This window comes from Epargyreus clarus, unplaced genomic scaffold, assembly GCF_041222505.1.
Source record: "Epargyreus clarus isolate Ecla_fem2 unplaced genomic scaffold, WU_Ecla_fem_2.2 ptg000034l, whole genome shotgun sequence".
Taxonomy (NCBI): domain Eukaryota; kingdom Metazoa; phylum Arthropoda; class Insecta; order Lepidoptera; family Hesperiidae; genus Epargyreus; species Epargyreus clarus.
Genome location: NW_027332239.1, coordinates 14779258 through 14807072, shown reverse-complemented (window position 1 = coordinate 14807072; position 27815 = coordinate 14779258). Strand labels below are relative to the sequence as shown.

The window sequence follows — 27815 nt, the reverse complement described above, 5'->3', positions numbered from 1 at the left end:
CAGATCCCAGTAACTGACCTCAGTAATGGATTAATGCAGTAGTTAGTTAATCGAGATCGAGAGTTAATCGAGCAGTGATAGCCTAGTAGTGGTTAAGAAACTCTGCTTCTCTTGATCGAGATCGAGGTCCGCGGTTCAATTCCCAGGCACGCACCTCTGATTTGCAAAAATTACGCACATAATTTTGCTTAAACGGTGAAGGAAAACATCGAGAGGAAACCTACATACCTGAAAGTATTTAAAAAAAAATCTCAAAGGTATGTGAAGTCTACTAATACGCACTTGGCCAGCGCGGTGGACTATGGCTTAATCCTTCTCATTCTGAGAGGAGAGCCATGCCCAGCAGTGGGACAGTAATGACTTGATGATAATGATAATAATAGTTAATACCTCAACCCCAATTTAAAAAAACCGCCCAACCTAATCTACGATAAACCTACAACATTATCTATAAAAAACTTCTACCTGAATGGCAAAATTGACCAAAACCTATTTCTAAGTAAGAAAATAAAAATAAAGGAAGCCATTTCCTACCCTCCCCTAACCCAATGAAACTAAATATTCAATCTAACTTCGAGTGTTCGTGTAATACTTTCCTTATTTACGTGTTGCCAACTAATTCACACTCAGGGTTAATAGCATAAGCAGGGACTCTACCACTTCCCATTATTCGACAAAGCCATCTTCAGGTTACAATCATAACACACATGTAGGCCAATAGAAAATATTAATGTACATAAATTTCAAATAAATCCCTTATAATTCACAAAGCTGCCATACAAAACCTCCGCTTCAAATTACAGTCTTTTAGACCGCCACGCTTCGAGGCTAAGTGGAACAATAGAATTCTAAAATGTTGTAATCGTAATCCATAGATTAGTAAAGATACTTTGCCGCCTTGCAATTGAATGAAGCCATAAACGGCTTATTAGTAAGTTCTTTTTTTGAATTCTTGACAAATAAAAACATTTTAAGAGAAAATTTACGAATAAATAACTAATACTGCATAATAAATAAGTAATTATTTCAAATATTTTAGGGACATTTTAGCACAGAGACGTGGCAAAACTTTTTTACGCAACTATTTTAATGGGTACATTTTCTTGTTAGGAGCGAGTAATCTTTACTAATCTATGTCGTAATCTAGTACTTCCATATGATTTATCGCAAGACCAAGACTTCCCGGTAATTTATTTACATAATATAATAGTAAAATCAATCTACGTAATAAAAATCTTTAAACCCAATATTTAAACCCAAATTTACTTAAAATTTTACAACTCCACAATAAAATTGCACAGAGAAAGTAAAAGGAAACTCACGAAAATCATGGTTGCTAGAAATAGAACCACTACAAAGCAAATCCAAATAATGGAGTTAAATGTATTCCCCGACGGTAACCTTGCCAAGAATTGTATCAATTGTTATTAACCACACAAGCACGTATTCATTATGTGGATTAAAAATTTTTCGGCATCATAGAAGCACATAACGTTAACGTTAAACATTTAAACATCATATTTTAACGCCTTCGCGTTTATTAAAATCAAGCATAAACTTTGACCGCGAAACTAGATATTAACCAAAGATTAATTAAAAACGAGGCTAGTCGAGAGTAAAATCCACTTTCCCCTTCATCCGCGAAAAACTACGACCTTTGCCGGTGGCATACACTAATGTCCGCGGAGGCCTCGAAATTCCAGTTTGGAAGCCGGCGGCGGCACCAGCATTAGTTGCGTGCCGTCGGCCGCCGCGCTCGTACATGCCCTGCTGTCTTCGCGCCCTGCGTCCGCTCTCGCACCGGCGACGTTGCGCGGACTTGGAAAACTTCCGAGTGTTTGGTGTCGTGAAATTTCTTTTGTTTATAAACAAAGTACAGTGCCCTCGTTTAGCTATGTTTTGATGCTCGACGCTCGTTATGTCGGCGGGCACTTTCGTTGCACCGCCTTAGTAGTGGCGGCATCTTCGCTGAGGTAAATATTGACGCTGGGCGGGATTCCGCCGGATCCCACGACCGCCGATCGCCGTCCGCTAGGCAACTATTTGCTCAGCCATCGAGCGTCCGTTCCCTTGTCAGAAACATTTACACACGTACACAAACACGAAATCGAACGCAAACTCAATTCTAAGTGCGAGCACTCGTCCCAACAAAGTTTGCCAGCGTTGTTATACCGTGAAACGATTTAATCCGACAACCCGAGCCAATTTTCGGCACATTGTTAAATTTTATAACCCGCACAATTGAGTTTAAATTGAGATTCTACGCTTAAAATTCGAGAGTTCATTCGGTTAACTACAAAGCCCCCTGTCGCTTTCGAATATGCAAACACTGCTGGGATCTAGTAGTAACGTCTGTATACGTTTTTCCACGAAGAGATACGAATTAAAATGGCCCTTTATATTTTGCAGTAAAACTCCCAGACGCCCTTACGTAAGCTTTCAGCTGCTAGACCCCGCCCCCACTTATGTAACCACCCGATTTGGACAGAATTTTATCTAAGTATTCAATTTTGGTGACTCGAAATAAAGTTTATATAACGGAAATGCAAGCAACGCGGTGCAAATAGGAATCGAGATCAGCCCGCGGTTGGGAATAATGGCAGGGATTTTCATCAGAGCGGACTAGCGGTTTCCTTAGCAATCGGTGTTTGCTCTTTCTTTCATCTGAAGAGGCTTTTTGTTTCCGCGCAGCTTTGTTAAAGTATAATGGCTAAAGAAACTTAAAACGATTTACGTACATAAAATGCAATAGCAATAACGTTTCGTTTTAGCTGACCCATTTGTAGAACGAAAAGGGGTAATGTTTTTTTTAATTTAACGGATTCTTGTCTGCGTGCCCTGAATTCGATAGATTTATTTGTGAATGGACCAGATGCTTGCACGAGTTAATGGAACCGAATGCATTACCGTACTTCGATCGACCTTCGATGCGATAAGCGACAGAGATTCCCTGCAATAAGGTGTGAATTCACTTGAAAAGACTCCTCTTAAAGGCGAACATTGTCTGATAAGAATTTAGTGCAATCGTCTTCGAACACCGTTGCAATTAAGGGTACCTACATCAAATGTAGATCGAGCGAAACAATCGTATTTCAGCCTTTAGAGTTTAAAGCGAATATTCAACAGAAACATACCTAATCCTACCTGCAAAAGGAAAGTGTTAATGCGAAATATAAATAACTTATGTTATATGTTTGGTGTGAACCAATATTGGGAATTTTGACATTATGACATAATGGATGGATTTCCACACTCATCACATAACGCATTATTAATGCTTTTTCTTCGAAAGTATAAATTCAATACCTATGACTATATGTTCACGATGTAATTGTAAATTGGTTTAAGGAGAGTCATAAACTGTTTTACCTTTTGTTATTGAAGGGACCCGCGCGGCCAGTAGTACCAAGGACGGCCCAAAGGCATTTTACAAGCGATAAACTTCGTTACAACCAATTTATGCCTTCAATAAAGAACTCCACACCACTGTCGGGGTAGGTAAGTATATAAGCGGACGGGTCGATACATCAGAGTTATAGGCAATATCTAGAGGCAATAGAGACTGAAAAGCTATCAGCCTCGATCAGTACATTCCGAATGAAAAAAGGCAATATCACAAATGAACATCAACTTGAACGTATCGTGATGTAGGCATGCGATATTGAGGAATTACCCACGAGGAAAAGCGAGAGTAATAACATCCATGATACGATTATACCAGCTGGTATCGGTATAATATACATCATACACATTATCTACATAATGAACAAAATTTATAATTATTTTAATACTTCTATTCTGAGAATTTGTAGGAATCTTTCTTAGACATATTGCAGCAGTCAAAAAATTATCTCATAAAGCTCATTAAAAACTACAAACTGACAAAATATAAATTAGGGAGGACATACACGCTTCATTATAACATTATTCACGTGTTCCATGATAACAACAGCAATTTTGTAATATCTACTGAAATAATCCGGTATCAGGTAATGATGATTAGAGATTTGCAAAACAACCTTGTGAATTACATGTACATTAGATGTATTATGAAACGGTGATACAGGATAATGAAATTCGCCATTACACTCGAAATGGGTCAAATAAAATGGTAAAAGTGGGTAACAGAAATGTATAGGTTTAAAAGTTCTTATGTTACATAGCAAGATGCTTTGATCTTTGTTTATATTTTGGATACTTTAAGAGATGTTTGTGTATGTTTAATGAAATTTCAAATAAAATGGAAAAAAATGGAAACAACATAATAACAGTTATTGTGACATAACAAATCATACTTGTAGCATATAAAGTGCACATGAAATAAAAATCAAGAGACATCGTTAAAACACGACAACACGAGCGATTGCCGGAGTTTCAAATAATCCCGCAATCTAAAATGGCATCAAAGTTTCGTTCGATCCACCTCACTCGTGACACATCCTTGAAGTTTCTTACAGAGATCTAAAACGTATATCTTGAGATTGCTTCTGTATATCGCTACGTAAGTAATACACTCTGTCCAGAATGTCTTTTCATATTTCGTAAACAGAAACTATATACAATCAAAGAAATAAATTACATTACTGTCATAAAACCACACTTAACCCGTTAATCCTACTAGGAAATCAATACTTTCGCACGGTTCACATAATCCAACAATTAGCAATCAATTACGAAGCATTGTACGAAATTACTGTCATTACACGCACTTGCCCGCCATAAAACATTAACAGCCTATTACTCCACGTCATAAACTCGCTAAAGAGAGTGAAACGGACCATTACACATTTGTAATACAATGTCCTTAATAAAAACTCTAATTTTGGGGGATCAGCTCCATTGAATTTCTGCGTTTGGACAAACCTCGATTTCGCTGGCTAAAGTTTTGCTTTATTCAGATACGTAGAGTGTCACTTTAGGTAGCTTATACGGTATCACTTTTAATATCAGTTTATCGTCTTTATCATTGTCAAACTCATCTACCTAAAAGGTCACATAAAAACGATAATGCATATGAATAAAACGCTAAGCCATGAAATTTAAAATGACTATGAATTTTTAAACAAGAAACATGTGAGACAAATATATACAGCGGCGTCTTCCTGAGATATAGTTATTAAGATCAGCAAAACAACAAAACTACTACTTCTAGAAGAGATAGGAGAGGTCTATATCGAGCAATGAACTTTCAATGGTTGATGAATAGGAATACAAACAGTAAATAATGTAGTATAAATTCTGCTACAAAATCCATCAATTAGTTTGGCTCTACATTATTAAATAAAATTGTATATTGCATGCAAGACCAACTAATATGACACGTGTTATGGTGCTCCCTAATGAATACAGTCTAATTGGCGTTCCCTAGTTCCCGACGGGTGGGAATTACATTTGCTCAAGTACCGTGGCCTATTTGTCGAGTAAATTGTTTTATTTCAATTTGTTCGAACGTACACCGAATGAGAATTTCTCAAAGTGTGTGCTCAGAATTAAAGCTGACATCGACCTCCTCGAGACAAGGCGGATTAAACTCAGTAATAAAATTTCAGACATTCACTTAAAGAAAACGAATTATTCTATGAAGTATATTAGTTTCGAGATATCCAATAAAACTCCAATAAGACATTAAGACAATAAATGATCACATATAGAATACGTTTGTTAGAATTTCAGTAATTTATAACATAACTCTGGGAACAGAATAAGAATCTCTGATCTTCTGATCGATGTGGTTTTCGTAGACAGACCACGAAAACCGCGTTATCGAACTTCAACAAAGGAAACGAAGCTTAGGAGAAAACAGCTGATCCAACTGTTCACCAGCGCGCAACCGTTCACACGTAGCGGATGTTTCATAATTTATTCACTTGTGCTGCAGTTCTTTGTCGTTTGAACCGTATGTTATAATAACGCGGGCGGGCTGCTTAAACATTCATTATAATGCAGAAGTGACGCTATTGAGTAATATCGTTAGTAAGCAAGTGAAGGTTTTAAAGAATAAAATCTCAGTATCTGAATAACAATTTTGAAACCTATTCTCATTGTGAGATTTATTAGGTCACTGGCATCTTATTACATAGGTATACTTAAAAATTACACGTGAAATCCAAAATTACATAAGACAATTCCGATATACATGACGTAAAAGACCCTGAACTTCAATCACGAGTAGATACGCAACATAATGTTAGTTACACCACATGACCAAAACGTATAATTCCAAAATTATGAGCAAGTATTTTGGTCGAGAACATGTACAAGATCATACACATATGTACATCGATACATACGATATTAACATAATGTACAGGGAGCACTCATACTTAAGCAATGTTCACAATGTTTCATCAAAACAACAACATTGCTTTACTCAGACTGTATCGAGAAATTAAAACATAACAACAGACTGATAGAATAAACATCAGCAATGTACGTCTAGATATCACAATAAACTGAGATGAGTTGTTGAAAATGAATTAATTTCATATAAACAATACAGAGAATGGACACAGACTTTTATAAAAAAGACATGATATAAGGAGGCCACAATAACTCCAAAAATATTGATGTGGCATATTCTCTTAGAAATTACGTCAAATTTTGACAACGCATTAAATAAGTGCGAGATCTTTGTATTTCTACATCTATTAACCTTACTAATATGAGACAAAGAAGTATTAGTAACATGACTCATACGAGTAATTGGGATACGTATTAATAGATTAGAGAAACGGTATTTGTATGATGACCAGCATTCGTAACCTATGGCGTAACGATGTAGATATCAACTAAACCGTCAGTTATCGACTGACGAGTTACGATTATAATCCGATCAATATATTTTATGTGACGCGCTTCTGTGCGTAAATGAAGATAGAATTGATTGCAAAATTTCATATTTTTTCGCATAATTTCTTTCTCATTTTGAATTTTTCATATAACATGCATCCAGATGTTGTTTAAGCCGTTATCAATCCGGAACAAATGTTTTAATATCGTTGAGAACATTAATTTATCATAATATTGAAGCCATTGACACTATTTTCAATCGACTTTGAAAAGGAGGAGGTTCTACCTTCGGCTGTATGTATGTTTTAATATCATTTCCAGTTACTACTTATGGCGATATAATAATTGACGCATATAAAACCTATCTTAAAGTAATAGAAGTTTTTAAATCAGAAATAAGATTACAATAAAATTTCATCCAATCCATATTACATGAAATCCATATTACATGAAATACCTATCAATGGAATATACCTTTACAATCACGTTGTAGCGAGCGTCCGGAGCGCACATGTATTCTATTCCTGCATTCTGTTTTACGATACACTTTACTCATACTGCAATGCATGCATTTCAGATATTAAAACGAGGAAAGAAAATACTGCGCTATTGAATACTTCAAAGAAATGTTATTTTAGGAAATATTAACACAAACAAATACTGTAGGTACTATTGGAATATTATGGGATAGTTTTAATCAAAAACTCAATATAAATGTACTCCTATATGTAGGTATAATTTAATAGGTACCAATAACATAGCAGCAATGCAGAATGAGTTGTCAAGTCAATAGTCACTAATGTAAAAACGAATAGCAAATATTACTCCATAATCCGTCTCTATTTTACGCAAACACTTGACATACTTTCACTTGTCCGGAAACAAACATGCACTCGCCATTACCGGTGGCTTCCTACCGCGGCGCTATAGTGAATATATCTTGGTTTAATTCATTAATTAATGCGAGCCGACACACACTACAGACCACACTAATGAGCACGTGCTTTCTATCGTTATTCGTAGAGAACAAATCGATAACTTATTATCTGACGATCTGGGTTACCGCCAAACTATCAATATTAATCACACAATTAACGGACAGAGGAAAATATTGAACTTAGGAAGAACACAATGGAGAGAAATTTACATTACATTGTATTACCTATATAAGTGAATAAATCAAGAAACAGTGTAATAATATTAATCAATTTTTTCATCAATTCTCTGATGAAGAATTCCCACAAAAATATACCGTTACCGACTACACATGTACAAACTTACGTTCTTTAATTAACATAAAGATAATAATTTTCATTTAATTACTTCTGCTAAAACAAAAAGCTTTAGATATTAATCGTATAAAACGGAAAACCCGTGCAACCCGGAAAACGTGCACTTTCACATAATTCTTATACTCATATTCTCACATGGAGTATCATAGACAATATTTTCGCAACAAATTAATCAAGATCCGCCTAGGGGTTCACAGTGTTAACGTAATTTAGACATGGTCTCAAAGGACCAAAAATCCTTCAATATCTAAAGTAAATTGCGTTATATCGGAGGCTGTCGTTAGAACTTATTTTGTTACGCTACATACACTGATGAGTTCCCAAACATCTTTTCTTTATTTATAGTCAAAAGCACTCAAAACGTTTAGATTGTAAATAAAAATGTCGACACAGACACGGCCTTGTACGAAAATGCACTGAATCGGAATTGAAAATTATTAATTCAAAAGCAATAAATATTTGACATTCGATATTGGCCTTTCCATATTGAATTTCTCATAAACTTTGCCTCATAAATTAGTGGTTCCCCTAATAGCCACAAAATTGATGAGAAAGCCCTTGGGCCCGTAACACGAATCTATAATCGGCGTCCCGAAAAAACATCGATTGGATGAATTCCACAACTAAATTGATTAGACCGAAATTTGACACAACAATCAAATAATGCTGAAATATTGCTTTCATAAAGCAACACAGAGCTAGTTGCTATAAATATACTGTCAGATAAATTGGTGGGTATTCCTATACTCACTTAACTACAAAGTGGGCGAAGTGTTTGAACAAAATAATTGGCTAACATCAATTGAGAATTAAGATTAGCGGTACTTCTATGAGTTCATTGAAAACGATTGAATTAAAACAGTACCGCTTCATGCTGGTATTTATTCAATTCATGAGATCATGTCTGGGTCGCAATTCATTCTGAACTTCTAAACTGATATTTTTCAGTGCAAAATCAAATTCACGAATGAAAATGCTTCTGAAAATGAAAAGGTTAAAAAACATTAAAATACCACTTGCTAATGTAAAGCTAATAACTTTCGCGTGTTATCTTTCAAAACGAATATCGCAAAAACACAGTTTGAAATAACATCATGACGTTTGAAATGACGTTAAACATATCTGTTGAGAGTCGTGATTTTGAATGAGAAATCGCTTCGTAATCGGAACGTTAATAAGACCATTCATGGGATTTCGGCGATAGCACGGAAAATCTTTTAATTGAATTTCGAACACAATTATTCAATCACGCCGCGCGAAACCGTGCCGGAGCCCATTTTTGCATTTTAATTTCAATTAGATAGCTTGATGATGTTATATTATGAATGAATGTGTTATTCCGATAGTATTTAGTGTCAACTGGCAGTCAACCAGCTTGACGTGTTAATTACGCGTGCTCCAACTTGCGTAACGTTTGTCTTTGTTATGAATAGCCAATGCATAGTGAATGAATCACTCTGATAATGAGCGTTTCATTTCAGGTTTAAGCACCACACTTACGATTATATCAACTACGTGCGTACACGTAACACGATTCACATTATTTACACATTGTGACAGCAATTTCAGGAAATTGGCTTCCGATTTGGAATTGATTTAAATGATAATACCCGGTTGTTATATGTTTACTTTCCGTATTCAAGTTTGTGTACATTTTTACCATTTACTGGTTAAGAAAACAATTTTGATAGTTTCGCAATTAACGCCAAAGATAATACGAATAACATTGGAGAAACTGACAACCAATAAAAAAACAAAAGAAGAAATTTCGAAATAACTCGGAACACACGGAAGACCCGAACAATTAAACACCTTTTTTAGAAGACGGTTTATAATTAACAGAAACGACCAAAATGATATTAAAATACATTACATGGGTTCATTAGAAAGTCGGGCCAAGCCTACATGTGATGTCGTAATCTTCAGACTAAGACAAATTTTAAGGACAATGATGTCATCTTGGTAATATTTAATCGCAGTGGAGATATGTGATAAAATTATTTAAGTAAATGCTAAGGTTAATCAATCGATAAACTTGTGTTTATATCAAAAGATACAAGTGTTTTTTTTCTTTTCAATGTTGTTATTTTTTCAACGGGATTAAAAGTCGTTTAAAAGTTATAAACAATCAATGACAAGTAACCTATTTACGTGATTTTTTAAATTAAAATATAAATAGAGTAACTAAAAAAGATCCTATACCAACAACAAGCGTCAAATCCACTATAGACAAAGGAACAATACCAGACAATGTCCGCAACGAAGCAGCCGACTATCATTCAAATCGCGACATTTTTCCGGCAACGACCCAGCAGTGTCCTTCGAGTGAATCGATCCGTGTCTATTACAATGATAGACAAACGTTTCAGCTTACAGATACACAACATATGAGGTACACTGATTTGGCTTTTAAATAATTCATATTTGGCTTGAAAATAAATAAAATTGAAAATCCTATTACAAAAGTTACTGCTTAGAGAAGACTAGAGCTTTTCGTGGATTTATCGCTAATACCATATCAATTTCTAGATATTTTATACATTTACGTATTTGTACTGTGTACATACTACTTCTGGGACCACTGTGTTGACTTGAGGGACTTGAGTTACATAAACTGTTTACAGCTTACAATCATCTCGGTCAAAATAACACCGACATATTTCCCCAAAGGGCTGGTGACCCGTGTTTGGTAAAGTATTAGATGACATATCAGCGATCCAATCAACAAATGGACCTGTCGACCGTGTACACATACAAATACAAAAGTGTTCTATTGTTCCTAAAAATGTTATATTTGAAACGACTTTTAAATCGGTTGTGTATGAACTATGAACCAACCGTCGGATTAATCGATCCGTGTCTATTACAATGATAAACGGAAAGTTGAACAAAAGTGTGGTATTACATCCAGTCTGGGATCAGGGAACGACACGGGGATTGAATGACATTTGTGGGAGAGCCTCGCGTGGAACAATAAACTTTGCGGCGGTCGTAATGGGCTTATTGCAAAAAGAGGATTAAGTAACGTTCGCGCACGAGTAAAAAAATCTGGGAATACAATTGTTTATTACTTGTACATTTTACACAATGGCTATAAAATAGCACACTTAACTTTATCTGAACATTGCTACCATCCACGGGCAAAAGTAACCACTACAACTAACTCACATACCAGTACTAACTATTTCTACACAATAAATATATTGGCTTAATACTTCTATCAGTCATTATCATCAACCCATTCTTGTCACGCTGCTATGCATGAAATCAGCATTCAGGCTTATTGCAAATAGGCAGATTTCACCTCTGAGAACTTACAACTTATAAGTATCCTCACATTGTTTTTAAAATAAATTCAATCACATTCACGCCCAAAACACCTACAGTACTCGTATTTCATTAATATTCACATTTATATATTCGTAGACACGTGCTCCTAAGTGTTTTAGCAAACTTTTCATTTATAGACGGATTGAACGCAATCCATCACCCCAGCTTGTACCTTTAAATGCTTATCTGAATATCATTACGATAAAATAGCTATTATTTTATTAATATGTGTAGGTAAATCCATATAAGGTTTCCAAGGTCTTAACTAGCTTTTGTTATAATTATGCATCTCAGTCGTATTAATGATCCATTACTTAGATAGTTAGATATAATTCTACACACAATTTTAAAATCATAAGTAACGATAAGAAAGTAGATAGACCTCTATGGCACCGCTGCCACCCAATTCCTGCCTTGCAACTTCAGTGAAAAACTGCTGTGTTTTATTTTAAAGGATATAAGATATATAAGAGTACGGTAAGATTGTTATCGGGCGTTCCAACTTAAATCTCATGAGTATCACCACTTCTTCAATATCAGTTACTGATGTCCATGGACTCGTTTGCTGCATATTAAAGTATTACACTAATTTATGATACGACATTTGTCTGGCTCGTTCGAAACTCAGCCAATACACTTATCCAAAGTCGTTAATGATAATAATATTCATGTCTCATTAATCTACATTATGCATAGCTGTCATCATTGACACTGTTCTAAACGGTTGTGATTAATAATCACAATTATTTAACTTGTAGACAAGTTATAATAAAAAATCTAATTTTAAATCGAAAATAATCACAAATGTACTTTTATTTATGCAAAGTAGCAAACGAGTATACATATAGTCGACCTGATGGAAAAAAATTAGAACCGCCCATGGATATCAGTAATATACTTCGCGTGCTATCAACATGCGTTACTACTCATGAGGAGTAGGAGGAAAAGCCCCGGAAAAGTGAATCTGCCTAACCAAACCATTCAAACCTGAACACAGCAGCACAACGCTATTACAAAGCAGAAATAGATGTGGTGGTGATAAACACCTGTGAAGTTAAACAGGCGAATGGCATAGAGTTCTATCATCTTTACATGCGTAGCGAAATATAGATTTATCAGATAAACATTTATTTAATGTCCTTCCACTAGCGGGACCGATCAAGATTCATTAAACACTTTTGACTTAACGTAGCAAGTACCATAAAAAAAACAAAAGACTAAATCGTAGTACCTGGGGTTTTGTCTTTTGTTATCGTTAAATAGACATCAGCTTAGAACTTGGCTAGTTATTTCGAAATCACAAATAGGCACTTTAATTGTTCTTTACATTATATTGTGAGTGAATCGATTGAATTTTGCAATCATACTCTCTTCCGATTCCATGTCACCCCCGACGGATGTTTGCATTTCTCTCAACTTAGCTCTAATCGCCATTCCGTGTCCGGACGTGGGACCCCTCAGATGGATGGATGGATGGATGCAACGGCAACAACATAGATCGGTGCCGCAGTTGCATATTAATGAGTCGTCATTGATCGCACTAGCATTGTCCCGACAAAGGGCATTACTGCGTAACCCCGCTTGAGCAATGGTCGCTGTGATCGGAATATTGGGTCTTGATTAAATCCGCAATTTGTTTTCCACTCGGACGATATGACAATATTTCCTAATACTCTGTTTGATTAGCTTCGTGACCCTTTTGCATGATAGGTACCGATCATTTTGGAATGGCTCCAATAAAGTTCGTGTTCTAAATTTTATTATACTTAGTTAAAAACGTGTACTAACTTTAACTTGGTCACGCGTACTTATCATTATCTCTTGTAACTTGTAACGGTACAATTTAATCGTAATAATTTATTTTAAGCTACTTCCCTCTAAACAGCAATTCAAATTCATTACCAGTATTAAAGATTTTGTCCAAAGAGCTGAACTCTCATATTAGTAGATACACTACCATCGAATAACGAAAATTCTTGCCGAAAATATGAACAGAGCTCCTTAAGAGCCCCATAAACACCGGTAATATTCATCTTTCCACACGAACTACTTACACATACACATAAATATCGCACTTGATGATGTTTTGTCCCCACAAAGGAGCTTCCCTACTCTCTCCCCTATTTGGCTCACAGCTATATAATTTACTGTGAATCTGAAACAGGATTAGTTTTATTCATGGTCTGGCAATAGTAAATTATTTTTTCCAAGAATATAATTACATTTGAAAGTAGTTTTCATTTCAGTTTGAAACTTACGTATATAAAAGGACCAAATACTCAAATTTCAGGTTTTATTTCCAAACCTGAGAGTACTACTATACTACTATTAGTTAGTTTTACAAATTTCATGCTCCGATATCTTACTTTTCTTTATCTATTCTTCTACAATAATATAAATTATCCATCTAATAATAATCTGTGTTTCGACACTTTTGCGACTTTGACATCTGATACACACTTTATTTCTTTCCATTACTTTCCATTAAGGGAGATGGTAGTGTCTAGCTTATAGATTTTGTAAATGAGAATCTATATACTTTGGAAAAGTTTATCGGGAAAGTAATAAAAGCTGAACCAATATTGGCGTTGTAACTAAATATAGTTAGATCCCAATCGGTGGTTGCATATTGACAAGATAATTCTATAGTGTTTTATTGTTTTCATTTTAATGTGTTGTAATAATGTCACGAATTGTGTGTATCCATCATCACCACCATCATCATCACCGAAACATTACATTGGCTTTGGCTTTTAATACCAGATAATTTTGTAGTTAACATATGTGGTTACTGCATTAACTGGCGTTACTGCATTTAACAAATCACATCGAAGTTCAGAGTCATTTTCTTCCCGAGATATGTTTCATATTTACTTTGAATGGTATTCAGATTCATTAACTACGTTGCGTATAATTTGGACGCTATCCAAGTTTACGGAAACCAATTTCAATCAATTATATTACAATGTATTTTAGTACCAATAGATTCACGTTCGATTAATATTCCATCGTTATGATCATACGTGTGGAAGGCTCCATCGTTGTACTATGAATAGTTATGTATTTGTTGTCTGTAAAGAAATTTCTGTAAAGAAATGTTCAAGTCTAGAATCTAGAATTTTTCGTCTTTTAAGACCCATTGCTCCATATTTTTGATGAAATACTATTTCTACCATTTTAGACCCTGGATTAAATAACGCGTGATTAAGTAGACCCCTCACATTCATGATGTACCATAACTATTAATGATAACGCTGTTTGATACTCCGTATAGGCCTCCTTAATGTGCTTCATTCGTAGGCGTCAGTGACTCCTCAATATCCACTTCATACCTACTTGAAATTTCTATTTGTCTTTGTTACAATTTCCCTCGAGTCAAGTTACCAACATGAAAATAGGAACAAGTGTATTGCCATTATTACTATTAATATTGTAAGTTATAATGTCTTCTACCTTTTGTTGTTCCGTATTCCCACACACAGTTATCGCAAACAATACTCTAGAAACGTTAGCATCCACTAGCAGTGTCGTCGCCCTCTCACATTTAACTCCGATAAACAGGTTATCAACCTCGTGGAACACTTCCGGTACATTACCGATCTTCTCGTCAAAAACCTCTCATTTCCGTTATTTCCGCACAATCTAAACGGCAATGGCAGCATTCGGTCACAAATTGCCAATCAATGGACGCGTCTCCCATTACCGCCAAACGAACTCGAATTAAATGAACACAGCATTATTTCATTAAATTTCGTTTGACCTACAACTACAGTTCGAACGTTCGCTTTCAATTACCCATTTAGATAAACGATATTGTGAACGTGCAATATAATAAACACTGTAAATAACGTCTCAGCAGCGAAGTTAAATTAGTGCGCCGTTTTTGTAAGAATAACTGTTATTCATTTCAGAAATCTCAAAATTATGTTCATGTTTCGTTCCCATCGCAATCATTAACCCCGGTCCACTAAAATGTTTATAATTTAAAATTAACGAAGTCCGCTCTTTGATCCCCGCTCATTTAAAATTCAGATGTCGTTACAACTTGACGCCAGATGGAGCTGATATAATTGACACCAGCGGTACTGATCCATTTTAATATACAATGTTGAAATGAAACAACAATATAAGCAGTTTATATATTTGCTATTTTAAAAATAATGTCTATAACCTGTTCAAAACTTCTATAATACACTATTAAATACATTATTAAGTAGGATTTCTATCAACAAATTCAAGCGTATAATACGAATATGTAAATGGATTTAGTGATTCCATTAGACATACAGACGGTTATTCCGTGGGGTTTTCCCAAAGTATCACGATCAATAGAATCTTACCCTGAATCAAGGTCAGTCCACCGAGTTATATAACCTAGTGAGTTAATATGTAAACCTCACTTCGTGGCTAGTGGTCATAAAACCAACACGAGAATGAACGGCAGCTGTAACCTTTTCCGTGAAAACCGTCCACTTAAATAAATCTATTTCGATGCACCAATTTATCACGCTCAAACTAAGCTGAAATCATTTATCAACTGTACAGCATGTTTCCCTAGTCACCAGTCGAATAAATAACGCTGCCAAGCACACAAGCGTCGATATTTTCGGATGACTCATTGAAGAATGTGACAGTCATTACTCCCAAGAAAAATCATTCGTAACCAAACACTCATTTTTATCGTCCCTCAAACCGTTTCGTAACTAAAAACAATAAACTTGGTATGATATAACCGATAGACCAATACTGCACGCAAATACCCTTGGTAAGCCCAACTACAATAACTTTAATATAAACCACCGAACGGCCTTCAGTTAGGAAATAATTCATTTACAACGGCAGGCGACGGTAATCGATACGGCAGACAAACAAACCAGTCTCATATTGTAAGCCATAAATAATTCATCGGTAGCTACGAGGACGACAGCGCGGCTTCAGGCGCTTTTCCCTCAGATCCCTTGAAAAAGTTCATAATGTGATTTAAAGTCGCAGCGCGTGAAGTGGAACGAACTAACCGAGAGGTTGCTACGAAGTAATTTGTCGAGACGATGCTGTCGTGCATACTGAATCCACCGATCTCCGCCGTTTTATTTATTCGTGGTTATGCATTCACACGGGCCACACTACTTCTCGCATCTAGTTTATTTCTAGTGCAACGTTAAAGTAATTATTCAATTTTGTTACAGAAATGGCGAACGGCTGAACTGAAAAACGAAGAATGTGCGAAGCTATTATGTGGAAAGAGACCATTAACACGAGTGCGGACAAAACGCGAGTGACCTTTAAATTTAAGACAATGTGCGTGTAAAGTTCGACCACGACGTCGAATAATTCGGAGTGGGGGTCGCTGGCGACCGTGGCCAGCGATGGTATGGACGTTGTACTGGGGAATGAGAGCTACGGGGGGTGGAACACGACGGAGGAAACGGAGAATCGCGATCTCTACAATTACTGGGCATGGAGCATCATCGATGGGGCGCTGATGCTGCTAATAGTCAGCGGCAACACGCTGACGATCCTCGCGGTGACCATGAGCCGACGTCTGTCATCGCTGGTCTCCAACCAGTTCGTGCTCAACCTTGCCATATCCGACCTGATGGTTGGACTGACTCTACCCTATCATCTAGTCTTCTACCTCGACGATGACTTTGGCAAAATCAAGTGGTCTTGTCTGATGCGATTTATTTTAATAATACTCGCGTGTCTCGCATCTATTTACAACATTATTGCTATAGCAGTAGACAGGTAAGAATGTCGTGCACTCACGTCACGATTACATTTTTTGCAACGGTTAGCTACCCTTCATTCGTGATTCAAAAGTATCAATAAAAATATCGTGTACTAAAAATAGCATACCATAAGCATTTCATGTCATGTGTTACGAAGGCCTTTTGTAAAATAATAACACTATGTTTCAAATGAATATACCAAAAACAACACAATACTTTATATAATTTCAGGTATATTGCGATAGTCCACCCGCTCCACTACAGCCGGTACATGACCAAGCTGATAACGCGTCTTCTGATGAGTGCCACGTGGTCGGTGGCGCTGTGCATCAGCTGCATCCCGATGTTCTGGAACGACTGGCACGAGGGCGTCTCGTGTGAAATGAATATGGTAAGCAATTATTCCCTATAACTTAACTACTACAAAAGTTGCAAAAACATATTAAAGCAGTTCAAGTATTATCATCAACTTCTGCAGACTGCATCGCCAAATATTAAACCGGAATGTTATCGGCAACCTTTATGTAAACAAGATTATGAATATTTAAGTTGTGATAAGCGCTGATAAAAATGTATCTGAAAGCTATTTGATCGAAACAATTTATTGTGGTATCTTAATGAAATCGATCGAGTGTCATAAAATGTGTATCAGAATTTCGGAAGCCAATATCACATAGATCAAATTTTGAACTGTTGACTAATGTAACCATGAATAAGAGATGTGTAACTCAATAACAGCGCAAATAAATTAAGTTAACAATAAACCTTAAACCTGAGCATCTTTATTTATACCAAGTTTAGAAGTATATATTACAGCTTCATTAAACTGACGTAACCCGAGACCTGCCTTCATTAGAGACGACCGGAACTTCTTTAAAGTTCGCAAAGTGTATTAAAAGTTTGCCGTAACATTTCAGGTGGTGCCCAAAACGTATACGACGAGCATCTTGGCGCCGATGTTCTCGCTGATATGGATGGTGATGTTCATCCTGTACTGGAGGATATGGCGGGAGGCGACGTGCCACGCGCGGAGGATGCGCGCGAACACGTGCTGCCCGACAGGCGCCAACGATTGGAAGAGCATTCAGGTAAGATCATCTATTTTATTTACTGATTTTAATTGTAACAACGTCCCCTGTTACGCTAAGATGACAATTTAAACTTTTTTATCGTCTAAATAAAAATAAGAAAGCGTAGAAAACGGAGAAAGTGAATAAGTAGGTTAGAAAATGTAGTTGCGTTCAAAAAAGTAATTTTAGTGCAACTTAAGAAAACTAAAATAGTATTTTATTTATTACTACCTAAAAAGAACTTTACTGGGTTTGACAGTGTTCTCTCTATCGTACGCATGGCGTCGTGCATTATTGGTATTACGATAGAAATATAAATATCTCCTAACTTCCAATTATTAATAAGCTAACAATTAACAAGAACTATATTTTAATTTCAGGTGGTACTTCTCGTGCTGGGTTCCTTCTCTATATGCTGGATGCCGTTTGTGGTCGTAGCGTGTGCTCAAACGCTGCCTATCGTTCCACTACACAACCCTATAGCATATCGGCTGACGTCATCACTCGCCATGTCTAATTCTGGCATTAATCCACTGATCTACGCATGGAAGAATGCTGGATTCCGCGCCGCATTTGCCAAGTTACTCCGATGTAAACGACCTGACACTTCTGAGTACCGAGGCTCTCCGGCCCCAGAGAGAAAGAGAGGTTCCGTGGCGCTTCGAGAAGGTTCTATCACGCGGTCTACAGCGCCCAGCGGGTTATCGAGCTTGGGAAGCGGAAGGCCGGCACGACTACTGTACGTCGAACGCGAGACGGACACGTCTAGATGCCGGATAATAGAAAATGCAGGGTACATAGACAGTGACAAAGGTGACACCAACCCTTCGTACGCTCCGGACGGACCTACTCCGGTGCACAGGACAGCCAGTCGGCCCCCAGATGTAGTGTAGTGTAATGAACATTCAATAGACGTTCTGTGGGAAACGCGAAACGCTTCTAGAGTTTAAAGTTGTTAGTGAGTGTAGGTGCCCTCTTCGCATTTAGGTGCCTACCTATTCAAGTCTACGCTCAAGGTTTTAAAAGCTTTATTGTTGAATTTTTATTGAGAGATTCTAATAAGTTCCCTGCCATAAAGAAATTTTAATATGAAATGTTCTCTGTCGACTAAATCAAGATGTTTAAAATATAAAATATATGATGTAAAATTAAAAATAAACAGATTATATTATGACTTCATTGATTTTATTAATTCCTCATGTTCACTAATACGCAATTTAATACTACTGCAATAATGCTATAATGTACTGCAAAACGGTGATAAATGTTAGTAAATTTGAAACTCTTATAACCTTTTATCACATAATAGGTAAAACGAAATATGTATTAGTATTAAATTAAACAACATATATACGAATGTAGAATCTCCTCGCTTTTTGAAGTCGGTTAAAAAATAATGTTAAACCTTACACGTACAATATTTTTTATACATTTCAAGAGGAGTGGCGCCATCTAGAGAAATATGTTTGAATTACAGTGAAACGGCTACTGTACACTGTCTAGTTCACAAACTTGTTAGAACCGAAGCAAGATTCTCAAAAAATGTGGAAGATGGCAGCACCATATTTGAAGCTAACAGAAGCTTCACATAATATACAAAGTTCTAGTATCAAATCTAGTTTTATAAAAGTAAAATATGGGTAATAAATTTAAATAATCTAAGAAGTATAATTTCAATGTTTATGTCGTAGAAATGTTTGGAACAACTTTATATTTCGTTGTTTTAGAAACATTTGTGCTTTTTGAAGTTTGGCCTACCAACATTTTTTTTATTGCCAATCTATATTACTTTTTAACACCAGCACGATTTAGTTCATAAGCAAAACAAAAAAAGAAAGAATTTTGAGCCAGATTTTGGCATGCATGCGCATACATAAATATAATCTTAACGTAACAGTATTAAAGCTTCAAAGTGTAGGCGCTCCTTATCAATGAATACACGTAATGTGATACGAATGAAATAATGAAGTCCGCATCCGTCATTGGCAATGATCTATATCCTCTCGTTGCGGTTGAAATGAAGCCGAAACAAGTCAGGCGCGACTTCTTAAAATAATATACATATAATGTACTGCAAAACATCACATATCATGAACTTCGTTTAACGAGTTGTTTTTTTATGACCAATAAAGAGTTGAATACTTTGCACCCCAGGAACTATAATAATAATTATAGCACCTATTATAATTTGTACTTTTGACAATATTTCGTTAGGACTTTAAAAACAGAATTTTGAAAGTATTTAAGGAACATCTTATACTTCTAATGAATTCAAGGAATGCTTGTAAATATTAGCCCTATGAAGTTAATGGTGTTAATCAATTTTTAATTTCTGAATTATTCACTTTTACTACTTACTGAGTAATAAATAAAAAGTAACAAATTTATATTTATGATGGCGTAAATATTTTAGTTATGAATCAAGAAAAATAATACACTAAATATAATTAAAAGTAAAAAAGAATAAAATAATTTACGTCAACGGAGACATGGAAATGAGCATATCTATAGAACCGGCACGTACGAGAATGACATTCAAAGTAATAAAAATAATAACAACACAAAAACTCACCTCAACGCCGGTCACGCCGAGCGCCGTCACCAAGTTCGGAGTCATCCTGAACGGCACCTTCTCCGGCACTCGCAGCGTCTTGCCCTTCTCGAAACACACGTTATAGTCTATGTGCACCACCTCACCAGACGTCAAGTCCACCAGGACATTGTCCAAGTGTCTATCACCCAAACCGATTATAAAACCTATCGCACTCATTACGGCGACCGAATAACTGTAACGACGCGTCATTTGCCACCACTGCTCAGGAGACACGCTGCTGCACCACAACTCTCTCCACAACAGGTCGCGCGGCGTCTCCGCTGTTAATTCTTCCAACACTTGTTTCAATATCGACACTGGCCACTCTTTCCGGTTCTCCGTGGATATGCCCGCCTCCTTAAGCAGCGGAGTCAGCTTGTTGTAGAACAGCTCCGAGGGCCGCGGTATATTCACAGGTTTATTTAGCTTCGACGATACAAAAGCGGCTTCTCGATTTTGCCACCGTTTATACAATGCAAATAACGGGGTCACGTTGTCCACCCAGCTGATTAAACCCGAGCGTGGGCCTAATGGTATGACAGAGTAATGACGTGCCCGGTACGTTTGATTATCATTATGTTCTGAGTCTCGCGCCAACATCGTGTTTGTAATGGACAATAACTGCATTATTCTTTCATCTAAATGCAAATCCTCCAAGCCTTTGAATAGATAAGTATAAGCTTTACCGTCTGATCCGTAAAATATTAACTTCTTCGGTCTTGTCTTCGTTGGTAAAATTGCAACATTATTTTCCACTGATTTTATAGTAATTCTTATGGTCCTTTGATTGGTATGTAAGCCTGGCATTGTTATAACAGTGTCGTTCATTTCCGCTAATATGGGACTGATATCGGACATTTTTAAAATGTATGATGTTCGCTTATTTACTTTTTGTTGAAGTTTTATTTGAAGCTGCTTTAGAGGAGCCCACGACTCTTGAGGTTTTTCGGGATTTGCTGGATTTTTCAGTTTATCTATTACATCCATAATTAAATGCTGAAACTTATGTTGAAACGCTGTTTCATGTGGCGTCTCCGGTTTAGCTGATGTTATCTGATAAAGTTGTTCTAATACAAACACCACCGGGTCAAATATTATGCGATGTTTCTCCTTTATAAGTTTCTCTTTATCTTCAGTTGATAAATTCGCATTATTTTTAACCTTTACAATTTCAGCTTCTAGTTGCATTAGTCGTTTACTAAATTCTGAATGATGTTGAACCAACGTCCCAAGACATAATTCATCCCACAGTAGATTAATCCTTTGTAATTCTTTTACTAACAGCTTCACTTGTTGAATTGTTTTAGGGGCTTGTTTTGCCAGCGTCTCCACCATGTCCAGAAAACAAGAATTTAGTTCATTGTTGACCATCTTATCACTTGCAGCATCTTCTAAGTCAAGATTATTTTCATCGATCTCTGCTTCGTCATTGGAAAGAAACGATCTTGCCACACCAAGTTCTGTTAACCCGTTTTCTTCATTTTCTACCGCACCAACAACCGCAGGGAACGTAATAAGATGAGGTGTGTCTTCCGCTAATCTACACAATAAATCAGACACACACTTCCTAACATATGTCTCAGGATGATTGAGTCTGGAAAACAATTGGGGAATTATGACCTTCCAAGGTTGAGTAGGCGTATTAGCTAACCCTGATTCTAGAACCGTTTGAAGTTCCATAGCATGTTTAACGATGAGACGAAGTAGTCTCAGAGTTGCGTTAACAACGGCATTTTCTCCACTGTGATTAATATAATCTGAAGCGCAAATAAGCTGTAGAAACTTGAAGTAAGCATCGGCCGAAAGTTCGAAATACGAAAATACTCGTTTCTGCGCTTGCCGCCAAATGTCCACTAATAAAGCCAGATCCTCTGGGTAAGCATTATTTAACGATGGAACTGTACGTAATTGGTTCTCGATCATTTCAGATGTGTTAATTTCATTCCAATCAATATCCTCATCATCGCAAGTTGCTTTTGTTTTGGAAAGTATTTCACATACTGCTTCAAAATCTTGTGGTGAACATCCGATCATCACGCTCTCTATTTGCAATTTATCATTGTCAGTTAACTGTTCTCTTGTTTTGGAGCTAAACTCGACCATTTTGCGGCCCCATCTAAAACACCACGCTCCAAAATTAGCCCACGCTTTAGCGAGTCCTGGGCATTGATTTACTCCGAACTGCAGCAATTTTCCAACTGCCGAGTCCGATAATGGGATAACGTTTTCTGAGATATTATTATCAACAAGACCAATCTCGGGTAATGCAGAAATAAGTTTTATCAACGGTGACTCATTGTCTAACACAATCTCATTTTCGTTTTGAACCCATTTAGACAGAGTTAACAACATTCTTGTACCTCTTTCGCGTAACTCATAACTTTGTTCGCCCATAGCCAATCGTTGAGAAAATCCGAGGGATATACTCGCACATAAGTTGATAGCATGAGTTTTTGAATCTTCTTTTGCGTATGTCACTTTACATAATTCCGCTAAAGCAGTTGCATTGTTTAACGTCCAAATATCCAAATCGTAGGTGTTGGAAGACATCAAAAGGACATTACTTAGGTCATCCAGATCGTTAACATTTGCCAAGCACATTTGAAAAGCTGAATTTTGTTTGAAGTGCTTCAGTAATTCTTGTTTAGCCATTACAATATTGGCACTCTTTCTGGCACTCTTGATAACATCTAAGCGTAGACATTCAGTAAAGAATATATTTTCTTCTGTCATATTCAGTTTTGTAAAATACTGATTCCACCATAATAGACGGCTCAGATTTTTTATATCAGTGCCATATTTATTTTCCTTTACAGCTGTTGCTTTGAATGGATTCAATATGAGCTTTCCATTTTTAACAATATTTTTTAACCCATGGTTGGCTAATTGCAATACAGCAATGTCTTTTAAGTAATGTACTGTGTTCGTCCTAGTAAGCTCTTCTGCACTTGAATTCAGCAAGATCTCACAATCGTTTAGTATAGAATTATATTTTTCATCATAGTCATTGTAGTATAAGTTGAGCGCAGCAGATACCATTGTTGATTCAACTTTATTAAGTAAGCCTTGACATGAACATGTGTTCTTAGGTATTTCACCCGATTCAATGTCCAAAATATCCCAGTTGCCCAATAGTTCTGAGAAATCTGTGTTTTCCTCATAGAGTTTTAGAGCAGAAAAAGAATCCCATTGAGAGGCTTGCTTCCATTCCAAGTCATTTTCTTTCCACTCCTGCATTTCTTCCCAGTTCTGTATATGTTTATAGCTTTCCATTATTTGTTCATGAATAAATTTGCGAACCCTCAGCATATCTCTTGAAATAGTAGCCTTCTCGCTTTCATTGTTGTTGGTTGAATTATTTAATTTTTTGTAATAACCAATAGCTATTTCGTGGCGTGAATTAGCCTGTTCTGCAGCTCCCTTGAGCCAATGAAATTTAAGATTAAATGTTTGTTTGATCCAAACATAAAGTCCATGCAATACTTCAGGTTCTTGAAGTTTAATCAATGCTCTCGCAACGCTTATTGTAATGGCCTCAATGTCAATATTAGTTTTGGAGTTGGCTGCATTTTGCAGTATCAATGATGCATGATAAACAACAGCACCTAAATGTCCAGAGTATAAACTGTCCGCTAATGCTGCTGGACGCACTCTCATTAGCCATTCTTCACATGTTGAACGGTTTGTGCGATAGAATCCTTTAATAAGTTTTGTCGGCCCCAAAGGCAGAGCTGTTGCAGTTCCTTCTCGTGCATTATATGTATACTTTTCCAAAAACATCATGAATTCAATAAGCCAACGTGATCTTTTTTGCTCCCCAGTAACAACATCTAGAAGTTTTAGTTTTTCAGTTGCAGTGTATTTGGTTTCTAGAGATGTAGTTTCTCTAGCTATCTCTTTCAAAGCACCTTCGATCTTCATAAACGTGTCTTGAGGTTTCCCCAAAGGTGTCTTTAGTTTCTGTACAACGCAAGCATTAGCAAGTTCTGATAGAGCCCAACTAATACAGTGCGATGAAAAATTCATAGCACACTGGCGGAAGAATGATAAGTGATTGTCAACTATTTCAGGGTTTTGTAATGGCCATGATGACAAAAATGCATCAAGTGCAAAACTTTTATCATTAGTTGTCAGTTGAAGCAAGTTATTTACAATCATTTTAAAATTATAATCGGACAATGTCTCTAGAGATCCTCTTGTGAAATACTCCTTTAAGGCATTGAGTTTACTGTCTGTGTTAAGAGCTGTGAGACTCGCTTTTCGGCACGTAACTGCTTTAATTGTTTGTTTATCAAATTCTTGTTGAACAATGTCCCATGGTAATTCAAATAAAACTTCCTTACAGAGCTTTGCTAATAGCCAATTTTGATTGTCCATGTTTAATATGCATAGAACTGTTATATTTTTCAGTACGACCACATTCCATGTAAAAGATTTGTTTTTTAATAAATGTTGGCAATTTTTTATCACAAGGATAATTACTTGACTGTCAAAGCAGTAGGCAATGGACAGCATGTTAGTCACCAAAACTAGGAAAGTTTTCGACATGCTGACCATCGGCAAATATTTGTCCAATTGGAAAAATATGTCTGATATCCAATTTAAAACAAGCAATAATGTTTCCCTTGGTGCATGCTCACCTAATACAATGCTTAAAGTTTCTAGGATGACTGCAAGATGTCCAGAAGTAGGACTAGCCCCAGAGACTTCTCCTAAACTGAGGTTCGAGAGTCCAAACAAATCGTTATTTCTTTGTTGTGAATTTGTCACCAAATCGCTCGAGGCAATAAAGTGGTTATTTTTCTTACAATGTGAATACAACAGGAAGAGTATAGCATACTGTAAAGCTGGTCTTTCCTTCATCATGGTCTCATTGTGTGGACACATTTTGATTGCTAAGAGTTCTAATATGCTAGGCTTCAATGCCCACATCCCGATTATGGAGTTACTGGCATTAGCCAGGTCTGACAAACATTGAAGGTAGAATATGACATTCTTTTCTGCATCTTGAGGGTCAAGTTTCTCTGTATATTCAGATTGTATTATTTGTATATCCGGTATTATAACCGCACATGCATTTTGCATATCACTCAAAACAAACTTGTATGTCTCTTGCAATAGAGGAATATTTTTCAAATTGAGTAAATTACTGTAGATAGTCATTACACTGCAAATAATTTGTTGGCTCTCTGAATACCGCAACGGGCGCAATAAGGACTCTGGTCCTATGGTTTGGTTGATAAAATCAATTGGAAGGTTGGATGCAATTTCCTTTACGGTACTTGAAATTAAATTTATTATACTTAAACAAAGACTTTCATCTATTTGCAAGTAATTTGTCATTTCCATGGATATCAATGTAAATAAAGAAACAGAGCAAGAGAAAGATTTTCCATGTAAATATTTTAGGAGTAATATTATACATTCATTACCTGCTAGCAACAGGTCTGAGTCGGCATCTTGTTTCAGAGTTTCTATCAACACCTGTAATATCTTCGACAAGGCGTCTGTCAGGAAAGACCACGAGACAGTTTGAGAAACATTTGGGCTCAGTAAGTTTCCCAAACTCTTCACAACTATGTTAAAAACATTGAGGAATGATGCAATCTTCTGTAGGCAATCCTCATGTGAGTTGGTTTCCGCATCTTTGTCCTTTTTGTTAGGATCTAAATCACTCGCATAACACACCATGTCTTCTACAAATTGGTTTAACAGATTAACTGAGAATCCAACATCAGCTTGCCAGTGGCGGCTTAATTTGAATAGAGATTGAAGAGCAAATTCTTTTATCTTCTTTGGTTGTGCATTATCAACATGCCAACCTACCAGAATATCAACAGTATCTACAAAATGATTCGCAAAATGCTCCGGGTAAGAATTAGACAATATTATCATAGCATTGATTGCCGCAATGAACACATCCGCAGAGTCTGTGCCTTCTATTATGGACTGAAGCTTTTCCAATGTGAGTTCGGCAAATTCAGACAAGTTTGGTGTTTGTAAATCTAGTTGGAATGTCTCTGAAAAAGAGAGAGTGAGCAGATGCTTTATAGACGAGTTTTGCACACTGTACGTAGTAGCAATCCAATCCAAGTGTTTACGAAACTCGTGTCCCATCACATGACCAATTCTGCCCAGCACTACAGCAGCTCCCTCCTTTGTTTCAGGGCCGGGAGCATCGTACAAAACGTCCAATAACGATTCAACCAGAATGTCATATGATCTTCGTATGTACCGTGCGTTTTCTGGCAACATAACTGCTTCCTGCAGCTTATTGCATATCACTAGAGATTTTTCGACATCAACCTCTGCGCATAGCCGACGTAGCAGCTTGGATATGCGCGGATCTTCGGGGAGGTTGACCACCAGGTCGGAACGCTCGTAAAATTTATTGGTGCCTCCATGCGACCAGGCGTCGCTGTTGGTCTGTGCTAGCGATTCGTGGTATTTGTAGGTATTTTCATCTCGTTCTCCCCGTGGCGGGAAACCGCCGCGGCCACGGCCGCCCCGTCCGCCGCCTCTCGAGTGGCGAAACTCCGTGATGCGGCCGCGGGTCCGGAACCGCCCGTCCCTGGGAGGACCGCCAAATGAAGAGGACGCATCGTACGAACCAACATAACCTCTGACCTTATCATCCGCTGTGTTTTCTTGACCGAGTTCGTCCCTATCGGGAGCCTCGGAATTCTCCGTCTCCCTTGGGTTTCTAACTTTATGATGCGCAGTAGTCGATATCATCACTAGAATTTATGTAGGATACGTAAATGAGCCAACACATGGCCGCGAAATTCCGATAGAAAACGATCAAAACTTTAGGCAGAAAAACGTTCACAGCCCAAGTTCTTACGCCAACAGAGACAAATATGAAAGTGTCATAGATAACGATATGGCGGCTGTCATTTAGGAAAACAAGTCACTATTTCTAAACGTAAATATATGAAATTCCGTATTTACGGACATAATACATTTTGTTTTCATTATTCAAACGTTTTTTGAGACCAAAGTTATATTTATG

At 36.8% G+C, this 27815-nt stretch overlaps 2 protein-coding genes across 2 annotated transcripts in view; one reads left to right on the top strand and one right to left on the bottom strand.

The window, feature by feature from the left end:
• The window catches only part of nonC (serine/threonine-protein kinase Smg1), a 117148-nt gene extending 89480 nt beyond the window's left edge, over positions 1–27668 (bottom strand). The window contains exon 1 of the mRNA XM_073091622.1: positions 20783–27668. Coding sequence (XP_072947723.1) covers positions 20783–27538 — 6756 coding nt within the window. The 5' untranslated portion in view covers positions 27539–27668. The remainder of the gene's footprint in view (positions 1–20782) is intronic.
• mAChR-C (muscarinic Acetylcholine Receptor, C-type) lies at positions 1711–19384 on the top strand. Its single transcript, XM_073091402.1, has 5 exons — positions 1711–1973; positions 16598–17156; positions 17372–17531; positions 18058–18228; positions 18591–19384. The coding sequence occupies exons 2-5, from the start codon at positions 16783–16785 to the stop codon at positions 19101–19103; spliced, it is 1218 nt and encodes a 405-aa protein (XP_072947503.1). The 5' UTR covers positions 1711–1973; positions 16598–16782; the 3' UTR covers positions 19104–19384.
• Positions 27669–27815: the final 147 nt, after the last annotated feature.

What these genes read in the sequence shown, in the direction of transcription:
- mAChR-C (XM_073091402.1), top strand. Translation starts at nt 16,783, where the DNA reads ATGGACGTTGTACTGGGGAATGAGAGCTACGGGGGGTGGAACACGACG. An exon ending in ATTGCTATAGCAGTAGACAG is followed by an intron (nt 17,157 to 17,371) that starts GTAAGAATGTCG and finishes ATATAATTTCAG; the next exon opens with GTATATTGCGATAGTCCACC. An exon ending in ACGATTGGAAGAGCATTCAG is followed by an intron (nt 18,229 to 18,590) that starts GTAAGATCATCT and finishes TTTTAATTTCAG; the next exon opens with GTGGTACTTCTCGTGCTGGG.